This window comes from Fistularia commersonii, chromosome 8 (genome assembly GCF_037954325.1).
Source record: "Fistularia commersonii isolate RoL2024-O1a breed Wild chromosome 8, RoL_Fcom_v1.0, whole genome shotgun sequence".
NCBI lineage: Eukaryota > Metazoa > Chordata > Actinopteri > Syngnathiformes > Fistulariidae > Fistularia > Fistularia commersonii.
This window is the reverse complement of record NC_141291.1, coordinates 13,796,203-13,815,329: the sequence shown is the minus strand read 5'-3', so window position 1 is coordinate 13,815,329 and position 19,127 is coordinate 13,796,203. Positions and strand designations below refer to the sequence as shown.

At 41.2% G+C, this 19,127-nt stretch overlaps 3 protein-coding genes across 5 annotated transcripts; 2 read left to right on the top strand and 1 right to left on the bottom strand.

The window, feature by feature from the left end:
* Positions 1 to 1,556: 1,556 nt before the first annotated feature.
* Positions 1,557 to 6,771, bottom strand: cops5 (COP9 signalosome subunit 5). The gene is made up of 8 exons (XM_086151276.1): positions 6,503 to 6,771; positions 6,055 to 6,289; positions 4,948 to 5,076; positions 4,550 to 4,615; positions 4,326 to 4,411; positions 4,081 to 4,192; positions 3,042 to 3,190; positions 1,557 to 1,864 (listed from the first exon to the last, which is right to left on the bottom strand). The coding sequence occupies exons 1-8, from the start codon at positions 6,637 to 6,639 to the stop codon at positions 1,774 to 1,776; spliced, it is 1,005 nt and encodes a 334-aa protein (XP_086007402.1). The 5' UTR covers positions 6,640 to 6,771; the 3' UTR covers positions 1,557 to 1,773.
* Positions 6,772 to 7,564: 793 nt separating this feature from the next.
* Positions 7,565 to 10,240, top strand: LOC147232022 (uncharacterized). Its single transcript, XM_086150376.1, has 7 exons — positions 7,565 to 7,657; positions 8,037 to 8,111; positions 8,218 to 8,315; positions 8,451 to 8,531; positions 9,394 to 9,492; positions 9,609 to 9,955; positions 10,061 to 10,240. The coding sequence occupies exons 2-7, from the start codon at positions 8,063 to 8,065 to the stop codon at positions 10,140 to 10,142; spliced, it is 756 nt and encodes a 251-aa protein (XP_086006502.1). The 5' UTR covers positions 7,565 to 7,657; positions 8,037 to 8,062; the 3' UTR covers positions 10,143 to 10,240.
* Positions 10,241 to 10,712: 472 nt separating this feature from the next.
* cspp1a (centrosome and spindle pole associated protein 1a) lies at positions 10,713 to 19,049 on the top strand. 3 transcript variants are annotated; one of them, XM_086150375.1, is made up of 24 exons: positions 10,713 to 10,794; positions 10,936 to 11,032; positions 11,117 to 11,174; positions 11,287 to 11,600; positions 11,685 to 11,809; positions 12,453 to 12,522; positions 12,714 to 12,831; positions 13,078 to 13,225; positions 13,335 to 13,460; positions 13,578 to 13,648; positions 13,744 to 13,887; positions 13,964 to 14,029; positions 14,181 to 14,324; positions 14,412 to 14,561; positions 14,995 to 15,081; positions 15,172 to 15,232; positions 15,356 to 15,485; positions 16,305 to 16,444; positions 17,225 to 17,362; positions 17,455 to 17,501; positions 17,621 to 17,684; positions 18,099 to 18,163; positions 18,274 to 18,424; positions 18,618 to 19,049. In XM_086150375.1, the coding sequence occupies exons 1-24, from the start codon at positions 10,728 to 10,730 to the stop codon at positions 18,836 to 18,838; spliced, it is 2,802 nt and encodes a 933-aa protein (XP_086006501.1). In that variant the 5' UTR covers positions 10,713 to 10,727; the 3' UTR covers positions 18,839 to 19,049. The 3 variants fall into 3 exon arrangements, with proteins under 3 accessions (XP_086006501.1, XP_086006498.1, XP_086006497.1); XM_086150372.1 differs by having other exon boundaries at positions 14,995 to 15,232; positions 18,645 to 19,049; XM_086150371.1 differs by having other exon boundaries at positions 14,995 to 15,232.
* Positions 19,050 to 19,127: the final 78 nt, after the last annotated feature.

The following is a 19,127-nucleotide window of genomic DNA, read 5'->3' as shown; positions in this document are numbered from 1 at the left end:
TACTTTTGTTCTCATCACGCTTACTACCTTTTTGCAGCTTGAGATGAGTTTCCTCAAGGTGCAGTGGCCATCTTTCCTTGCTGGACATTACCCCAGAGTCACTTCCAGTGACCCTCCACTTTGTTTCCTGTGAGGTGGTAACTGACTTCCATTCGTGCACAAAAACATGGCAGGGAAGAAGTGGCCTCTCCCCTGAGCTGGATACAGTTTCTTTTTCCCTTATAAGTGAACATACCATCACCATAAAAGCATTTAATACTTTTAACACCCACAGAAATTGATCGATCTGCTGCTCCAACCTATCAAACCACTCTATTATGGAACAGACAGAAAAGGATAAAGAATTTCATCATAACGTATGAAAACAGTGTTATTGTAATGGGGATCATACTGAAGAATTAGGAACTTGCAAATTGTTAAGACTAACCAGATAAAATGCATTAGTTGTAGATTTTTGGCGGTCCATGATTTGACTTGATCATCATTTACATAAATGTTCTTATTCCACCTTTGGTCATGCATACAAATGCCCATCTGGTGATAATCACAACATTTACACGTCCAATGAGTTCAATATGTTATTCTTGATTCATAAGTCCCCATGAAAGACCAAACATTTGGTGAAAGCGTTTAAGACAAGCATACTTTAAATACTCTCTCAGCTCCCTGACAGTCATGCATGTAATACATTTAAATAACTGGCAAAAACACAAGCTATTCAGTCCACCATGTGTGTTGGAGACCTATTTGAAATCTTTAAATTCCTAAATCACATTAATAATAATCTAATAAGTTTCTCCTTCCTCAGCTGCCACACAAAACACTCTCTACCTTTAGACAAGGCCTTAAAAAAATCATTATAAGATTCGGTGCCCAAGTTCATCGATGAGAGAAAAAACAGTCATTTCCAGCGTCCAGCGGGGATTCTCTTCTCGGTTATAAATGACATCAAAAATATACATTTACCCATTACAATACCATAAAAAGAGACGTGACACAGACCCCAGACAAAGCCTCTGTCTTCAAAAAAAAAGGCAGACTTAGAGAGCGTCTGTCGATGAAGAGCAGACACGCTGAGTGAATAGACTCCTGTGTGTACGGCTTCTGTTTCTGTGCTGCATCACTGCCACACTAAAACCTGACGAGAAGGCCACTCCGCCGGTATGCGCTTCACTTAGAGCCTAACTGTGTTGGGAGTGACTCCGCAGAGACGTCCCACACATGCTTGTCGAGTCCCTCTGAGCCTGTACAGACCCTTCAGTTTGTTGTTCCATTATGTAATGCTATGACAAGCTACTTTTGAATGACGGGAGCAATGCTGGGATAGGTTTTGTGTGGAGCTGCTGTATTGCAGGAGAATAAAACTCCCTACGTGTGAGTGTGTGGGGGGGGCACCAACAGCTGGATCATGAGCACAATAAAGATGTTTGAGCTGTATTGAAAAACAAAAAAAACAAAATAGATGAGAGTGGATAGACTAGTAACACAATTAATTCTCCACGCTGCAGAGGAAATAAAATCACATCACAGTGTTTACACAAGAAATACCAAGATACTTCACATTTTTATGTTTTTATTTTTGCATGGGCCCTGACTGCATTTCTTAACCAATTCTAGGACAAGAGACAAAAAAAGATGAATAAAAAAAGCATCCCTAAAAGAAGACCAAGATAAGAAATGTCTACCGTAAGCAGTGGAACACGATCCGACAAGTGCTTAACATGCACAAGAAAACGTGTCCTGGTTGAGCTCCAGATCGACGGTGGCTGAAGATTAATTGCCAGATGTGTTGATTTGATTGAAGAGTTTGTCTTTTATGACTTGAGACATCAAACCATGTATTGCCTCGATGGTTGTCTTGCAGCTGAAATAGAGCAAAAGGGGAACATGGGCATAACTTGTCATTCAGAGATGCAACAAGGCGGTACAGACTAACTTCAGAGGAATGAGAAGTGATCTCTGATACAGTAGAGGTCAGTGCCTTTGTTATGTTTTTGGCTCTTAAGTGTTTAATTTCCTAGCATTGAAAGACAAACAATTAGTAGTCAATGTGCATGGTTAATGAATTTAAGCAGCCTGCCTAAGCCAAAACAAAGTCTACTTCAGTTTGAATTTTTTTTTTCCTCCACCACATAATATTTGAGATCTGTGTGAAAGTACTCATGACAACCAAGGTTGCCGCCCCGTGCGGCTCCAACGACCAGTTGGGTTTCCGTTCATATTTGTCCAGTCTCGTGCTACACTGTGCACGTTGCCGACCTTAAAGGAAAAGTTTGTGTTGGACGACCGGAGAAAGGGGGAGGCACCAAAACTCTGGTTGCTATTCAGGGATAGGAAGTGATGAGGGCAGACAAGTCCAATTAATAAAAAAATTAAACAGAATTCACAAAACAAAATGGGGAGTTAAAACAGGGAGTTCTGGCTGTTTCTTTTTCCTCCCACCCCCGCTTCCACGCCGATCATCTAGTAGTGTGCAGTTCAAAACTATTTTAGATTAACTATTTCAGAGCAAAAATTTGATTATTTGTATGAAATGTTGAGAAAATATGTGACCAGAAACTGATGCACTTGCCCTTCTGAGTGTGTAAATTTGAATGGATCCCTTGAGGCATTCCTGGGTAATGAGTGTAAGGAGGATCATCGAATGAACGGGTGCAAGTATAAACCTGGCTGTCGCGTTTGTAAAAGGGGACATAAATCGGCAATATTAAAAAGTGGAAAAAGAAAAAAAAAAAATCAACACTTGAAAATCCAATAAACTACATATTACAAAGAAGATGCAATAATATTGTATATGAGTCCACAAAAATTAATGGCAATACACTATATACATTTAATTCATGAATAGTAATTTATCACTTTATCACTATCACTATATATAAAGTTATAAACTCCCTTCCTTCTGATTATAAATTCCACATATGTGGGACCATTCAAGGATGATTTATTAACCACTGAATAAGAAAACCCTATTTGTTGGTGTGTGGAATATCATTTCTTCACATTTAAGCTAAGAGCATTATTGTACGTAGAAGGTTTACCTATCTCGTGTTGCTTTGGCTAGCTTGTCCTCAGACTTCCTGTCGTGTGTGTCCAGCCCGAGCATGAAGCTGCCTCGACCCAGCTGGGCCTCCGACTGCTCAAGCTTCTCAGACAGGTCAAACACCTGGCCTGTGGTGTAGTCCGAATTCTGTCCAGCCGATGCATTCGACACACACACACACACACACACACACACACACACACACACACACACACACACACACACACACACACACACACACACACACACACACACACACACACACACACACACACACACACACACACACACACACACACACACACACACACACACACACACACACACACACACAGGTTCATGCACAATTTCCCAACAAAAGCCCGATAACATATTCTAAGCAAAGAACACAAATTATGGATGATGGCAACAAGTCTATCGAGCCGCAGAGACCTTTTTGTGAGGTGACGTGAGTGAAAAGAAGTCGGTGTAAAGTTTGCTTAAGGTGAGGCCATGTTTTTAGTGGAAAAGGTAATTAAAAACACAATGACATAGGGGCCCCTGACGACTGTGACAGTGCAGCAACTGACAAAGCCTGTCACGCATGGGGCAGGTCGTTCTTGACATCTAGTCAATTCATCTTCATCTGGGATGCCAAAGAGCTAACTGTTTGGATAAGCCTGATGCCTATTTAGGTTGTTTAGTCAAGCTCGGGGATGGACTGACTGCATCCACAATGGGAATTTCACATGAGGGGCTTTCAATCTTAAGAATGGCCCCAGACAGAAAAGGAGATGATCCATAATGAACCAGGACAGCATCTGTATCGCTGGAGCCAGTTTTAATACACGTTTCCTATTTGATGGAGTTCAGATTCAGTCAGATTCAGCTTATTAGTAGGAGCAATAAACAAGAATTCTGAGCTAATATGCTGCAATTAATCTCCGCATCGCAAGGTGCTGACCACATGTTTCCATGAGTTATAGCGTAATAATTAGCCATAAATCAAAATGTCACACAATTCAAAAACATTTAGATTTCTGAAATAGCATACATACCGTTAGGAGACTCGAGGAGCTTAAGGTATTGACCCAGTATTTATTCCAAAGGAGTTCTAGGAGCTTTCTATCAAGGGAGGACTTGAAATAAGTCACCTCCAAGGCATAATACCTAAATAAGATAAATGACAGCAAAACCATGAGCTGCAATTAGAGAAAAGGGTGAGAGACTGTGAACTACAGAACAAAATGTGGTTGTAATTATGTTTATTTTTCAGTATAGTGAGAGCAACATCATCACTCACTGTTTACAGTGAACACCAAAGTCTTCAATCTTATTCAGGGGGATTGTCTGATATTCTGAGGGTCCTTCATCTGGGGGTTTGTAACCCTGAAAATTCAAAGAGGTGATATATCAACAGTGAAAGGAAAAATGCCCTCAAGTAGAAAATGTAATAGTAAACAAGGTGTATTATTTCTATATTGTGAACTTGCAAAAAACGTGTCAATGAAAGATTTTTTTCTTTACTTTTGGGTAAGTCCTGAAGGCACCTAGGTTGACTTTCCCGGCAGAAATAGTCCGGGTAGGGTCGATCTGAAGGAAGAAAGATACAGTCAAGTTGGGAAACAAAAGTCCCTCGGGAATCCCTCTAATCTGGCCACCAGCAGCCCTCAGCAAGGACTGTCAGTGTGCTGAAAATACACACTTAATTATCGCAGGCCTGTGGCGGTAAAGGATTGCTAAACAGAATGAAATGTAAATAGCATAAATGACTGCAGTAGCAAAAAATGAATCCTTCACAGTTACACCTCAGTTATTGTAGTAATAGAGAAAATATTTACCTGTTTGAGTTCAATTTTGAAATTAAGACAGAAATCTACATAAAGAGTTGTAGAAAAAATGGGAGTAATTATCATTGCTCTTACCACGACGGCCACAAAAGGCTCTTGGAACTGCTGGTTAAGCATCTGAGTGCTGACATCAATGCCAGAAAGCCAGCATCCGTAACCCGGGTGACTGTGGTACCAGCCAATAGCATTCTCCAGCCTGCCGACCTGAGGTAGTACAGATTTTAATGAAGGTTATTAATCAAACACAAAACTCCATTCAGTTTCTAATTGCACCGTTATATAATGAGACGAAAGCGTTTTCAAAATGTAAATACTATGATATTAGATACTGTAAACATATGTAATACATGAATTGCATGGAACAGGAAATTGGCAGAATTTGATAATATAGCAACAGAGGACTAGAAAGATGGGCATAATATTAATAATAATAATAACAATAATAATAATAATAATAATAATAATATATTGTAAAGGCACTTTCTGTGATAGCGATAGAAATAAGAGGACATCCAATGTTACGCACTTTTTTTGAAAACTATATAATATACAAGATGTGAGGAATTTGATTATAAATTCAGGTAATTGTTATTCTATATATATAATATATATATATATATGTATATATAGACTATTTCTTTATATAGACCATTTAGACTCTATATGAACTATTTAATTCTAATGCAACATGGAATATTTCCAAACTGAAAATTTTTGATTGTCTTACAGTCAGAATCCAAATATAGCATAAGAACAACAGCCTTTTCTTCCAGGACAGTACGCTATTTTTAAATAATGAAAAAAAATCACCAAGTCCAGCAAATCAGCAAACAAATAATATCCAGGGAATTACAAAAAAGTTTGAGGAAAAGTATGAGGAACAATAAACAGGAAATTGCATAAATCTGAATTTGAAATTACTGCATCAGAAATAAATGAGTAGACTATTAGGGGGAAGCAACAAGAAAATATTAGAAAATCTGCAACAAAACATTTTCATCAAATTACGTGATTATCATGATCATGTCAGTGACGCTCTGTCCATTTCTTTTTTCTTTTTAAAGTGATCAATGATGCAGCTCGCTAATCTCCATCCCCTTGCTGATCTCCATGGATCTGCTGTAACATTACTCATAGGTTGATCTGTTATCAGGCAGATGTTGAGGGAGCTTGCCAGCTAACCTGTTTTGCATTCTCAATGTAGGCAGCCATGTATTCATAAGCAGCAGCCTGAGCGTTGACCCGGGTTTCTGTTCCCTCCACCGGCAGGGCAAAGCTGTCCATGATGATCATGGTCTCACCGTCCACCTTCCCCAGCATGAGGCCCATCACCTCCAGGTTTCCCCCGGACCTTGCGTGCATCACCATCTTCAGCAAGGCCAGAGCCGAGATCTTGCAGTATTTGAAGTAGTGATGACTGTGAGAGAGATTCACATCAACAACAACAGGACGACAAGAAAAATACAGCAGGTAAAGTTATGAAAACAAAACAGCAGATTTTGTTGTTCTGCTGTTGACAAACAAACCGTTGCTACCATGCTATCGAAGCTGTTATGAAGAGACTCTATAAAACAGCGCTAAATAAAGTGAACCAATCGGTTCGATTGATTATTGACGATTTCAGACTTACTCTTTGGTCCATGGCTTCGCAGCGAGGATCTCTTGTTGCTGCTTTTTATCATATTTGTATATTTCATCTATGCTCTGGACCTCCTGCATGCTGTTAGACAGCTCCCATGTTTTCTGAGCCGTGCTACTCCCCGCCATGGTGACTTATTGAAAGATAAGTCAAAGAATCGACGTCAAACCACGAACGTTGGACAGAAAAAGCGAAAAAATGTTAATATTCCTCTAAAGATATTGATAGCGTAACAGGGCCAGACGTCCACTCACTCAGGAAGCCATGACAGTGAATGATACCATTACAACAAACTTTAATAGAGGGGAATGCTTGTGTCAGTCTTAAATAAAGCAACGCGTTGGTAATAATGTGAGTACTACGTAATATTAACACAAATAAACGTTAAATAAAACACATGTGTATAATTTAAATAGATTAATTTCGCAATCATCACGCAAACAAAAGTACATACACCCCCCAATGCCATGATACGTGGTTTAGTCCATGAAAGATGGCAACCACTAGACAGCAACGTACTGCCATCTGGCGGCGTTGTTCTAGAAAAGCAGCTGTACTTTTAAATGTCTACGTCCGAAGCTCTTGACGCGGCTTTGCACTCTTACCGACACCCGAAGTATTTTCAGATGACAATAACTGCTTTCATTACTTATTTACGACTGAAAAATTCTCCTCAGACGCACGTAAGTAAGTGTCGTAGGCGTAGCTAGGCTAATTCCAATAATTACGTCATCACTAGTAAGCGGCACACTTGAGTCACGCACGTCAAAATTTATAAAACTTTAAAAGGTCAGCATTACCGTCCACCAAAAATGTTCAATTAAGTGAGCCACATTTAAAATATAAGTAACATTTAAATGTAGTTTAATGTTGTGTACATGAGTTCCCCTTCCCCGGGAGGATCTTTTGTGTCACTGTCGCCCATAGCAACGGAACGATGCTTTGCGCCTAGCTGGGAGAATTTGCCAGGTTTCACCCTGGGAGGGCAAATAGCCCAATCGTGAAAAATGTAATTTTATTGTTGCCTGGGACGTCGCTGAAAGAAATTAATGTGTCTGGTTAAAGAAAAGTGTGGGACTTTTTTGAAGACGAAGGAAAAAGACCCTGCGATGGAGCAATACTGAGGGGTGAAGCCCGTCACTGCAGGTAGGTCGAGGTATGTGAAGCGTTAACACTCAAAATCACTTGTAAGGAGCTCGGAAACTTATGTATTTAATTGCAAAAATAATATGTTAAAAGCACTGATCAACTGTGAATAAAAAGTGCACATTTAATGCAAATCAAATACTTTAATTAAGATTAATGTTTATATTATTTTTCATAGCTTTCAAGGGTAGCCTCGTTTTTTTGCAAATCAGTTGTTTGAATGTAATGCTTTAATAATTGTCTTACACACGCACACACACACACACACACACACACACACATAAATATATATATTGTGTGTGTGTGTGTATATATATATATATATTGTATATACTGTAGTGTATGTAAACCACAATGAATATTTATTTATTTTTCATAGCAAGTTACATAAACACCACAGTGGAAATGCCGCCTACATCGGCAGCACATGGACTCCCCCCTAATTCAGACAGAGGTACTGTGCAGGTTGTGGCTTGGAAATTCCCCCCATAGAGGACTCAGAATTATTTGTTATAGTGTTATTTAATACCGTCTATGGTTATTTATTGTATATTTCATAGGCTTGGGCTTAGGAGTACTCCTGGGGACAGACTATGAGCGGAGGAAGCAGAGGCTACAGCAGGAGCTTCAACAGGACTACAAACATTATATTGCAACGGTCTGATTATGGTTTGAAATAACGAATCAGCTAAACATATTCTGTTGTCCTGCTTAGTTAAAAGTATTCCTATCTCACAAAGTTGTCTCCATTTGCTGACTCAGTCTGCTGTCTGTTCTTGTATTCCTCCTTCAGAGAAAGAACACGAAACCTCCGGAACCTGCTCCAAATCCTCAGAATCTCTCTCTAGTATTTGATGAGAGGATAACAGTTAAGGTGTGTCTGCGTGTGCCTGAGTGGGTGCAAAACAGAATGTACCTGCAAGAAATGTGTCCTTGACCATGACAGGAAGCAGATAAAGCTGTGATCATCATGCTGGAACCTTTTTCTTGGCATGCCATGACTTGCTCACAGCACTACTGTAGGTTCAATATTGCAGTGTTTTAGCTCATGCTGAAATTAACTGTTGATTGCTCTGGGCTTTGTGTCTCACAGCAACTATTTATATCTGTTATATCTGACGTGCCGGTGGACTTGGCAGATTTTACAAATTTAAGAAGCTGTGATAATAGTTTCGAAAAATAGCAACCTTGTGGCAAGGAAAAGGCATCAACCACTCAGCCTTTGCTGCCAGAGATTCGAGATTCGAGCCCCTGAGGGGATTCCACACCTCTGATTTGTCCAAGCTTTTGATTACAAAAATGCAATTTTATCTTAAATCACAATGTAACTGAATCTATGATATAGCCCAATTATGCTGCCCGGTGATAAAGACAGGAGGCTTTTGATTTTTAGAGTCAGGGGAGTTCAGTCTCTCAATCCTTTAGCAAAAATAGAACATGTCACTTGGGACTCAAGAACCCTCCCACATATTTCTGATGCAAAATCGTTGATTAGGAACAAAAAAAAATCATAATTTAAGTAGCTGCTTCAATCAGCAGCTTGCTTTGTTACATTTATCTTACATACTTGAAAAACTCACATTTTTCATTTTGTGGTTGGTATAAAGAACAATTAAAGAGGGTAACAAATTATATTTTCATGATTTAGTAAAAGTCAAAAACACTTTTAATGGGGGAGCCATTTTCCTAGCTGACTGATATGACAAGCTTGTTGACTCAAATTGTTCCTTTCACAGGAAAAACTGAGAGACGAAAGAAATAAAGAGTACAATCTCTTTCTCCGTGAGCAAGCTCAAAACCAATGGTCAAAAGGAGGAAAGCCAATCACCTACAAAGTAGGGAGAGTAATCAGAATATCATAACCGCTATGTTTTTTGAGTTAGTCATTAAATAGTCCTTTTGTATTTGCTGTAACTTACTAACAGAGCTAATTTTTTTCTGGTCTGGACAGGCTATGTGCAGCTCTTCTTCCGCTCCTCCGCCAGCCTTCCTCAGCCACCACAACAGCAATACACAGACTCAGAGCCCTCAGAACAGGCGCCCTGCGTCCAGAAGAGACGCTGCCACTCTGACTGAGGCAGCTGATTATAGAAAAATCAGAAGGACTAGGGGTCATCAGGGGCATCTCAGACGGGGGGACAGGCTGGTTTATCGACCAGAGGAGCTTTTTAGCTCTGAGGAGGAGCTTGACACCGACACAGAGGAAAAACTGGAGTTCAGACGCAGGAGGTGGCAAGACAGACACACTCCGGAACCACGGTATAAAGAGAAGGGCTCAGGGGACCGAAGAGCTGACAGGTGTAGCTTTTATTCTTCAGTGCTATTTTGTGACACCCTATTTTCCACAACAGACAAGCCTGGTCATTGCAATATATTCATCTATATCCTCTACGTCTATGACAGGGATGGTCAGTACATGAAGGAAGCAGAGGCCCCTAGTGTTCAAGGCCTGAACAACCCTGACAAGACGAGGTGGGCAGAGTAAGAAAGCCTGATCCAATGTGCCACCTGGTCTAATGGTTCACACAGTAACAGGCTTTTAATATTTAATCAGCATAATTGTAGATCTTAAATTTTTGATTTATGGCCTGTTAGACTATTCCAAAAGTCACATATATTTTTGTCTGAATAATAAAGCTCAGTGATTGAATAGTGTAATGGTCTGTAACTCACAGCTGTCATTTAAGATTGTCGGCACACTCATTTATTCCTTTCCAGCACTCCTTTTACAAACTTGCATTATGTTGTTTCTGTGTTATGCCTTTTATTGGCTCAGGGTTACGTTCTGTCAACTGTTAATTTGTGTGGCAGTGATAGAGTGTGTGCCTTGGCCCGTCACCAGACTCACAATTAGTTCTATCAGAGGAGCTGCATCGGTTAGAGATTGAGACTTCATTTCCCATCTGTGATAATAAAGCTCTGCAGGCAAACTGTGAAACAGGGTGTGCTTAAGCTCACGGAGCAACTGATTTTTGAACTGCTGCTTTTATATGTTTTAAAATAATGGGCTTGCTTTGGCAAAGATTCTGACTCCCGCTGTGCCTTCAGCAGCCCACAAGATGCAAACAGAATGAGGATGGCTGCAATTGCTGCAACCAGCAAGGACGAAGTCGTGTTTACTACTGGGCTCCTGATTGGTAAATACCTTCCTTACTGCATGATGTGCATATCTACACACATGGAGGATTATGCTTTTTGACAGAAATTATCAGTTTGGGCCAATTTCAGCAACACATGGGCCAGACTCCGTGTGGTTTTGGTGCTTTGTTGTGATGCAGGAGCAATAGAGGAGCAGACTGTCTCTCATAAGAGGAAAGAACAATATAAGCAGGAGCTGCTGAAACAAATTGCCACTGAGCACCGAAACAAGATGAGGTGGGTGCTAATTGGTTAATATACACACTTTATTATCAGCCCATGAGACACTAAGACAGGAAATGCTTGGATGATGTGTTGAAGGGAGAAGGAGCTTGGGCTGACAGTTGCTGCTACTGGAGCTATTGACCCAGAGAAAGAGGTAAATCTTTGCCATTTAAAAACTGGGCAAACATGGGAATTTTGCTAATATTTGAATATTTGTCACATGATTTCTTGTACTGTCTCTCTTTAATATCGCACGTTTCTTTTAGCCTGATCGTATCAACCTATTTGGCGCTTTGAATCAGAATTACGAGAGCTGGAGATGGGATGTTCCCAAAGCTGGAATGGAGGTTGGGGCTATAGGAAAGTACCAGAGTCCATCATTTCAGGCGGATAAACCTCTAGAGAACCCAAGAAATTCCCCAGGCAGGTCTCAGGTGGTATTTCCATCACCAAGCTCAGAAAACAGTGCAGCTTTGATAGCAGGGAAGACAATGACTGGAGGTGCACAGGATCCGCTCACATTCAGTGCAGACAATCAAAGCAATGTCTCACGTATGGTAGGAGAGGTGGCCATGACGAGGTAATTCTGGGTTGCTTTGGGTTTTTGCACACAAACAATGATTCAACTCTTAATTCATTGCTGTCTATGAATTTGCCTTACCAGAGTGGCTGGTGTTCCTCAGCTTAAACCTCCCGTGTTTAGTGCGACAAATAAAACTCCATATGATGAAGCATATTTCTACTATGGAAGCAGAAATCCACTCGACCCTCATCTTATCTACAATCAGAGTATAGTATCAGATTTTCATAACGTATTTTAATCATTGTTTTTCATCACTTATTTTTTCCTTTCCTTAAAAGCACACTTGCAATGTATTACAGTGAAAAAATGGGGGATCTGTGTAATCTTCATGCCTGATAACAACTGAAAATTTAGACCACACCACAGATAAAATACGACACTACACTTTCCTTTGGAAGATGTCATCAGTAATTAAAGTGTAAATATTGGTAGTGCACTGGGATGCTATATAATCGTCCTTGTGACTGTAATTAAAATGGCTTTGAATGAACTCCAAACCTCTCTGTAGGAAACTGTTTTATCACCATATCAATGGCCTTGAGATGAAATTGAAAAAGAGATTAATTAATCTTCTTAAACAGCAGCACTGATTTTATTGTAAGAGATATTGGACATTTGTTCAGCTGATCCCAGATGGATCTCTCCTCAACCAGCTGTTCCATTTACTTACATTTATTTTTACTCTTTTTTTTTGTTATCCCTGCCAAATGTCTGTTTGAGTCTGAACTTCAAATCTTGTTTTCAGCTGGCTGACAGTGACACCATGTCATATAGCATTGCATATACAATTAAAGAATTGGGGTGTGTGCGTATTTATTGCTTTTCAATCTTGTGCCTCTTCATAAACAGATGTTTTACATGGAACCTTTCAAAGTCCGTCTCAACAACCATCCTCTCTCAAGACCGGTCAACACAGAGGGTCAGTGTCTATCCTTTCATAGGGGACTTAAACCGGGTGTAACAGTAAATCACACTATTCTTTGAACTGAAAACCAATCGATGTATACTACATTTGACTTTAGAGTTTCTCTTCCAGATCAGGGCCATTACTATTGGTGCCTCTTGTAACATCCCCCTGCATCAAATCTCATATTGTCTGTCTGCTTGTAGAGTGAGTAATCATCATACAGCAACTTCCCTGGCAGTTGGGGAGCTTGCACACCTTGCAGACATGGCAAAGCAGAGGAAAGAGATGGCAGTGAGCTACCAAGAAGAACTCAGACAGCAGGTATGGGAGCGATTGTCAAAGAGTGGAGCGTTTTGGGGTACAGGAGGTTTCTGCACCCAGTCAGTGGACTCTTCAAACACTGAGCAGGTGCAGTGAGTCAAACCCTGGCCTTCTAAGAGGCAAGTGAATGCTGTGATAGACTGATTCCTCCCTGCTCATGCCAGAGGAACCCTAGATGACGACGAGCATCAGGGCTCAGAAGATCAGAAGACAGAACAAAAAAAAAAGTCTATGTCTTGTTTTTAGATCAAAGAAAGGCGGGAGTTCAAAAGAAGAGAGAAAGAAGAGAAAGTGTGTTATGATGCGAAAATCAAGCAAGAGATGATGGTGTACAACCCCTGGGGGAGGAGCGGAGGGGGTGCACCAATCAAAGACCAACAGGGCAACCTCCTGAGTAAGCTGTCTTCAATGTTCTATCATTATTAGTAGTTGGTTTACCAAAGTTTGGGGATAAATGGACAGATGAAGACTCTGTGCAATGATAAATGTGTTCATGTCTGCAGGTGACTTGAATCAAATGCACAGGATCAATGAGGAGTCGTACAGAAACCCTGTAACAAGCAATGTTAGACAGACTCAAAGCTATGTGACAAAGGATGGACCTTCTTATTACTCCAAGCAAATAATAGGTAGAGCTGGCTTGGCTACTTTCATAAAGTACATTAAACATATGGATGCATATACTATATATATATTTATACAAATAGAAACGTCACTGTCCTACTTGTTCTCGTGCATCCTTGCAGGGATAAGCGACACACCAAATCTGCAGAAGCGGCACCTACAAGACAGTTATAAAGAAGCCCTGAAACAACAGGTTTGTTTTTGAATTACATCCTTTCAAGGGAAAAAAACACTTTTTTGTGTTTTCAGGATCCTCGAAAGCTTAAGACAATTCATCTTTACTTGCAGATTGAGGAAAACCGAAGAAAGCAGGCGGAGGAGCGAGAACGCATTAGAATTGAGGAGGAGAAAGAGGAGAGGAGGCTGGCAGAGCAGAGGGTTCGGATGCAGCGAGAATACGAGGAGGAGCAAAGGAAGCAAAAATGGATTGAGGTGAGGTGCTCACTGGTCTCGGCAGTGAGGAATTCTCCTTGTACCAGACCCCTCTGAATCTCTCTTTGTTGCCTAGCATCGGCTGGAAAACCAAAGTTGGATCCAAGAGGACAAAACACATCGTATAGAGGAGAAAAAGAGGGTGAGGGAGAAACATAAGATCTATAAAATACTCGTTATCAGCACTTTGAAGATGTTTTAATTTAATTCTGAATGTGGGACAAGCTATATAGCTATATGAGCTATATAGATTGTGCTACTGTATATAGCTCAAGTGATATCTTTATGTATAGCTGGAGGAAAACAGGCAAAAGCAAGCGCAGGAGAGGGAGCGCTTAAGAATCCAGGAGGAGAAAGAGGAGAAGAGGCTGGCAGAGCAGAGGCTCCGCATGCAGCAGGAATATGAGGAAGAGCAAAGGCAGCAAAAGAAGATCAGGGTAAGGAGCTCAGTAAAGAGCTAAGATGTCATTTTTCCCAATACGAGGTCCTCCGCACATCTTTGAACAAGTGTACTTCTCCTGCAGCATCCGCAGCAAGGCCAGAGCCGCAGCAGTGAGGTCAAAACACCTTGCCAAGAAAGGATGGAGAGGGTGTTGAAGAAACAGGATGTGCGAAGGAAATTAGCAGAGAAGGGCAGGGCAACAGAGGAGAGTCAGACACTGACAGAGAATGAGGTACAGTTGTCTGAGACTGAAGGCAGAGTCAGGATCAACATTGGATCAGATTAGATTCTACTTCCTTGTCATTTCACATTTTACGGTACAATGTCAAAAGATGCAATACTGAGAGGGACAACATGACGGCAAGAAAGCATTCCAAACAAAACATCGGTTCATTCATTTAATTAAAGATAACAAAAAGCCACAAAAACAAAGAAACAAGCAAGGACTCAAAGAGGATGTCAAAGAGAGAAAGATAAAGGCAGGACACAACAAGTTGAAAGTAATTGTGAATAGACTAAATTACAGTGTATAAACAAAGTACTAAAAAATTCAGCCGCTAAACCCCCAAAACAATTTCACAACAGCATGTTGACAACAACAACTCTAATTAATTTTACCAATATTTTCTTATAAAGTCAAGTGTTTGTTTCTTGCTGACTTGCAGAAAGCACCATCTTCCGCCATCCCAACTTTGCAGAGGAGGTCGAGAAACACGCTGACCTCCGATTTGAGCCAAGGGTCCTCCAGGACTGTGGGTTTGCTTGGTAACGTTCACGGTTTTAATTCCGGCCGTTATGGTGTAAACATGAAAACGTTAAAACATCCGCCACTTCTTCAACAGGAGCATAGTGTGTCGTCACCTCCCTCCTGCGCAGCCCCAAAGGTAACACACCGGCCGCAAGGTAAGATCATCCAGAACTGTCTTTTTCTGCAAAACCGTCTGAACAAGTGTGATGCAAGGCCTCATGAAACATCTCGCTGAACCATTTGGCTCCTTTTCTCTGCTCACGCTTTACATGCTAAAGAGAGTCAACAGGAAGTGATCGGCAAGCTGTCAGACGCTCTCCGTATGTTCCTGAGGAAAGAGCAGAGAAAACTGGCGGCTCAGCTGGGACAGCAGGAACAGCAGCTAACACACTCTGCCACCCCCAGCAGGTATTACAGTCACACACCTGAATGTAGGGGGGCGGAGTGTGCTCAGTCAAAGATTTGATAATTTACCTCCTGGCCAGACCTTGAACAGTTCAGCCAAGGTATTTTAAGTTATTTCCCCCTTCAGGTCCAATTGATCCCAGGCACAGTGGGATTAAGACACATAACAATTCTTTTTGATATCAAACATGTTGCCTCCAAGCAGGCCATTTTTTGGGGTGAGGGCTTTGAATGAAATGAAATTGAAGTGACCTGTGTCAAATTGGTCTCCTTAGGTTTGGTCTGATTTATTCTGGTGCCTCATTAAACAAGTAATATCACAATGATCCCCCAAAGCCAATTGTCTTTTCGTCTGCCTTCACCTTGTGATGCCACCAGAATTGGCTCCAGGGCTGATGGATCTTGTTGAGGGACATATGAGTAGCACATGGCTGTTAAACTTGCTGCACCGTACTTTCGAGATACATGATTTGAAATCAAGATTGGAATGCAAAATAAGCTGGCTGTGTTTCAGAGTTATTTTCCTGGAGATTATTGGAGAAATGTCTTTGCTGTAGTGCCAGGTTCACGGCTCCCATTTGATTGAAATCTAAGCCGCTTAATAAAGATAAAACTCACATTTTTAACCTTCTAAATCGATTGAAGGCTCAAGATGCACAGATAACACACATTCATACACATTCATCACACATAAAAGCGGATACTTTTGTCACACTGCACAACTGGAAATCATTTAAATCTGTGAGATATTGGCACAATCGCAAGAAGCTATCTGGATGTTATGAGATTGCTTCACTGAAAGTGTCTTTTCCCATCTCCAAGGCCGATGCGAAAATCCCAGGGAGAGGTTTTTCAGTCGGACAACAAACATGCTGTTGAGGCGTTGGACAGGGGTCCCTATCCTGCTGCTGCAGATGTTCACATGCAAAACATCAGGGAGTTTAACCATCTCAAATACAGAGGTAATAGAGATCCACTGTTTTGAACTATCAGATTAAATATTATATATATGTGCATATATATATATATATATATATATATATATATATATATATACATACAAGTGTTTATAGCACCCTCATAAGCCTTATGATATCGTGATTATAATATTAAATTGTAGTAATTGTAGTCATACTTTAATATACCCAGCAGTGTTGGGATAGAACATTAGATACAAACATTTCTTATTTTAGTTCTGTATTGTGAGGTAAAATTAAACTCCCAACTTGTTGTGGTGTGGATGCAGGAAAGGGGGATCTTGGTGGTGCTGCTGCAACCAGATGATACGCAACATTTCCTTTGCCGCTGCAGTCACACTGAAACGTTGATTTTATGCGGTCGTGGGAGGTGTCCATCAGTGACAGTCAGTTTGGAGGCATTAAATTGTCAGGCAAGGCATCAAGGAAATTATTTTGGGTGGGATCCCAGACTGAGCTGATGCAGCTGCCTGAACAGAATGCCTCACGATCAAACACCTAAGTTATGGTCTTGTACTAGCTGTATGTCTGAAAGCTGCATCAGATCAGTTCTGGTCTGTCAAACTTAAAAGAGGACGTGGTGTTTCAGGCGTGGCAATGCGAGGAGCTGCTGAGTCACCATGAGGAAATGCAGCAAGAAGCACTCCACTCCACTGTCATATAAACATATTGCATAGCTAAATCTAATTCCCATTGTACCGCCTATGGAATACAACCTGAAACCGAGCCTAAAACTGGGCTCTCACCTTCCTCTGTGCTTATCAGATCCAGCGTCTTGTGAGGAGTCTGCTCACACCTTCCCTGACCCTACCACTGGCTCCCGGAGTCTGGAAATCCAACAACAAGCTCTCCTTCGACAACAAAAGCGCAAGCTCAGGCTCATGAAGAGAGAGGGAGAGCAGGGTGGGAATATAGTTCCACACACACACACACACACACACACAATCCTCAAACAGCGTGGCTCCTTTTAATCACAGCTTTGTCTTCCTCCGCAGACTGTTTGGACCAGCAATCAATCAATCATCCTCCAAGTGGCCATCAGGTTACAATTATGCATTTCCTGTCTGACAGGCAGGATGATTAAATAATGGTTGGCTTCTCAGAAGGGTTTTTTTTTCTTTTTTTTAAAATGGGACTTCCTGTGTTTATGTTTTGTAACAGAGTAACACACCAGCGTACAACGTCCATAGACGCTCCGTATTGCCGTCGGAAACTATGTTCATTGGTAAGGCGAGCAGGAGAGACAATTTATCGAGAGATCTGTTCCTTTTACGTCGAGGGAAAAAAAAAACAAAAGCACAAACACAAACCTTGGGAGGCCTGCCATGTACTGTATAACCCTCACGGTATATCACGTCAGTTTGGACGCTAGGCTAATTTCAATCTTCATCTCCTTCCGGGCTAATTGTGTCAGATGCCAGCTCATGCCTCTGTGATGGAGCTATAGCTGCAGGGTGATGCTAGCTCATTGCATTTAGGAAAGTGAGGAAAGTGGGCAGTTGAGGAATTGAAGCTGGACAGCAAAACCTCGCTGTATTCGGTCTCACTGTGTTTTATCAAAAGCCTTTCTGGAGGGACTGAACATCTCACCTTTATGGAAAAGTCTTGTGTGTTCTGATAAATGACCCTTGGACTGCAGATGTGTATAGTGGTGAACCCTCTGCAGAGGCGGCTGATCAGCAGGAAAGTCCTCAGCCCGGCCAGGTGATACCGGCTACTCATAGAACACCAGATCGACCTTTCACACTTACAGATTTAACATCATTCACACCTGATTTACGATACATACTCTGATCCATTTTTACTTGATATAGGACGAAGCAGTTTCCTTGGATGATGATGATCAGCCATCCAAGTGTCTGCATCTTCGGGCCAGTCCTGGCGGCGATTCCGGGCATATGATCCGCAGCCAGTGGCCCCTCGCAAGACGTGACACCTGTACCGGAGACTCAAAGTGCAGATCAGGTTGGACAATTCAAGCCAGGAATCATAAAAGAGGATCAATGTCTGTAGAAGATGTTTTAATTCAACCAGCTTACTCTGAGTCTCCTCGATAATTGTCACATAGCTTTGTCATCAACAAATTAAAAAAAAAGATAATTTGTCAAAAGCAAGGATGTACCAGATGCTGATCCTTTCCTCTCCTACACAATGAAAGGTGTGATGTATGCCACTGTACCAACAGAGGGGCAGTCAGACGATGAAGTGGATGACACGTCTCTGCATTCTGCGCTTGAGAGGTGTGTCTCCGCGGAGACGGTTGCTACGGAGGCCTGGCTGCGGCCTGGCACTTCGGATGCTGCAAAATGCTGTAGCTGTAGAGAGGAGCCAAGAAGTGGGAGAGACGCCCCACCCTGGAAGACACACTGCGTCACTTAGCTTCTATTAGCTGGCCCCAACTGACAGAACTGCACTGAATGAGTAGGGTTTTTTTTTTTTTCCAATTTTCCTTTTTATTTGCTGGTGATTGTTGAATCAGTCTGTGATGACATATTTTGATTGTGCATCTTTTGACCTCTTATCTTGGCCATTAGTAGTTTGATCAAGATTACTAAATCAAAAGATAAATGTAAATGAGCCACATCTACAACCGTTTGGTTATTTCTGTAACATAATACTGTATGGACACTGGAAAATGGATTTCATAATAAAACTTATTTATGTAGTT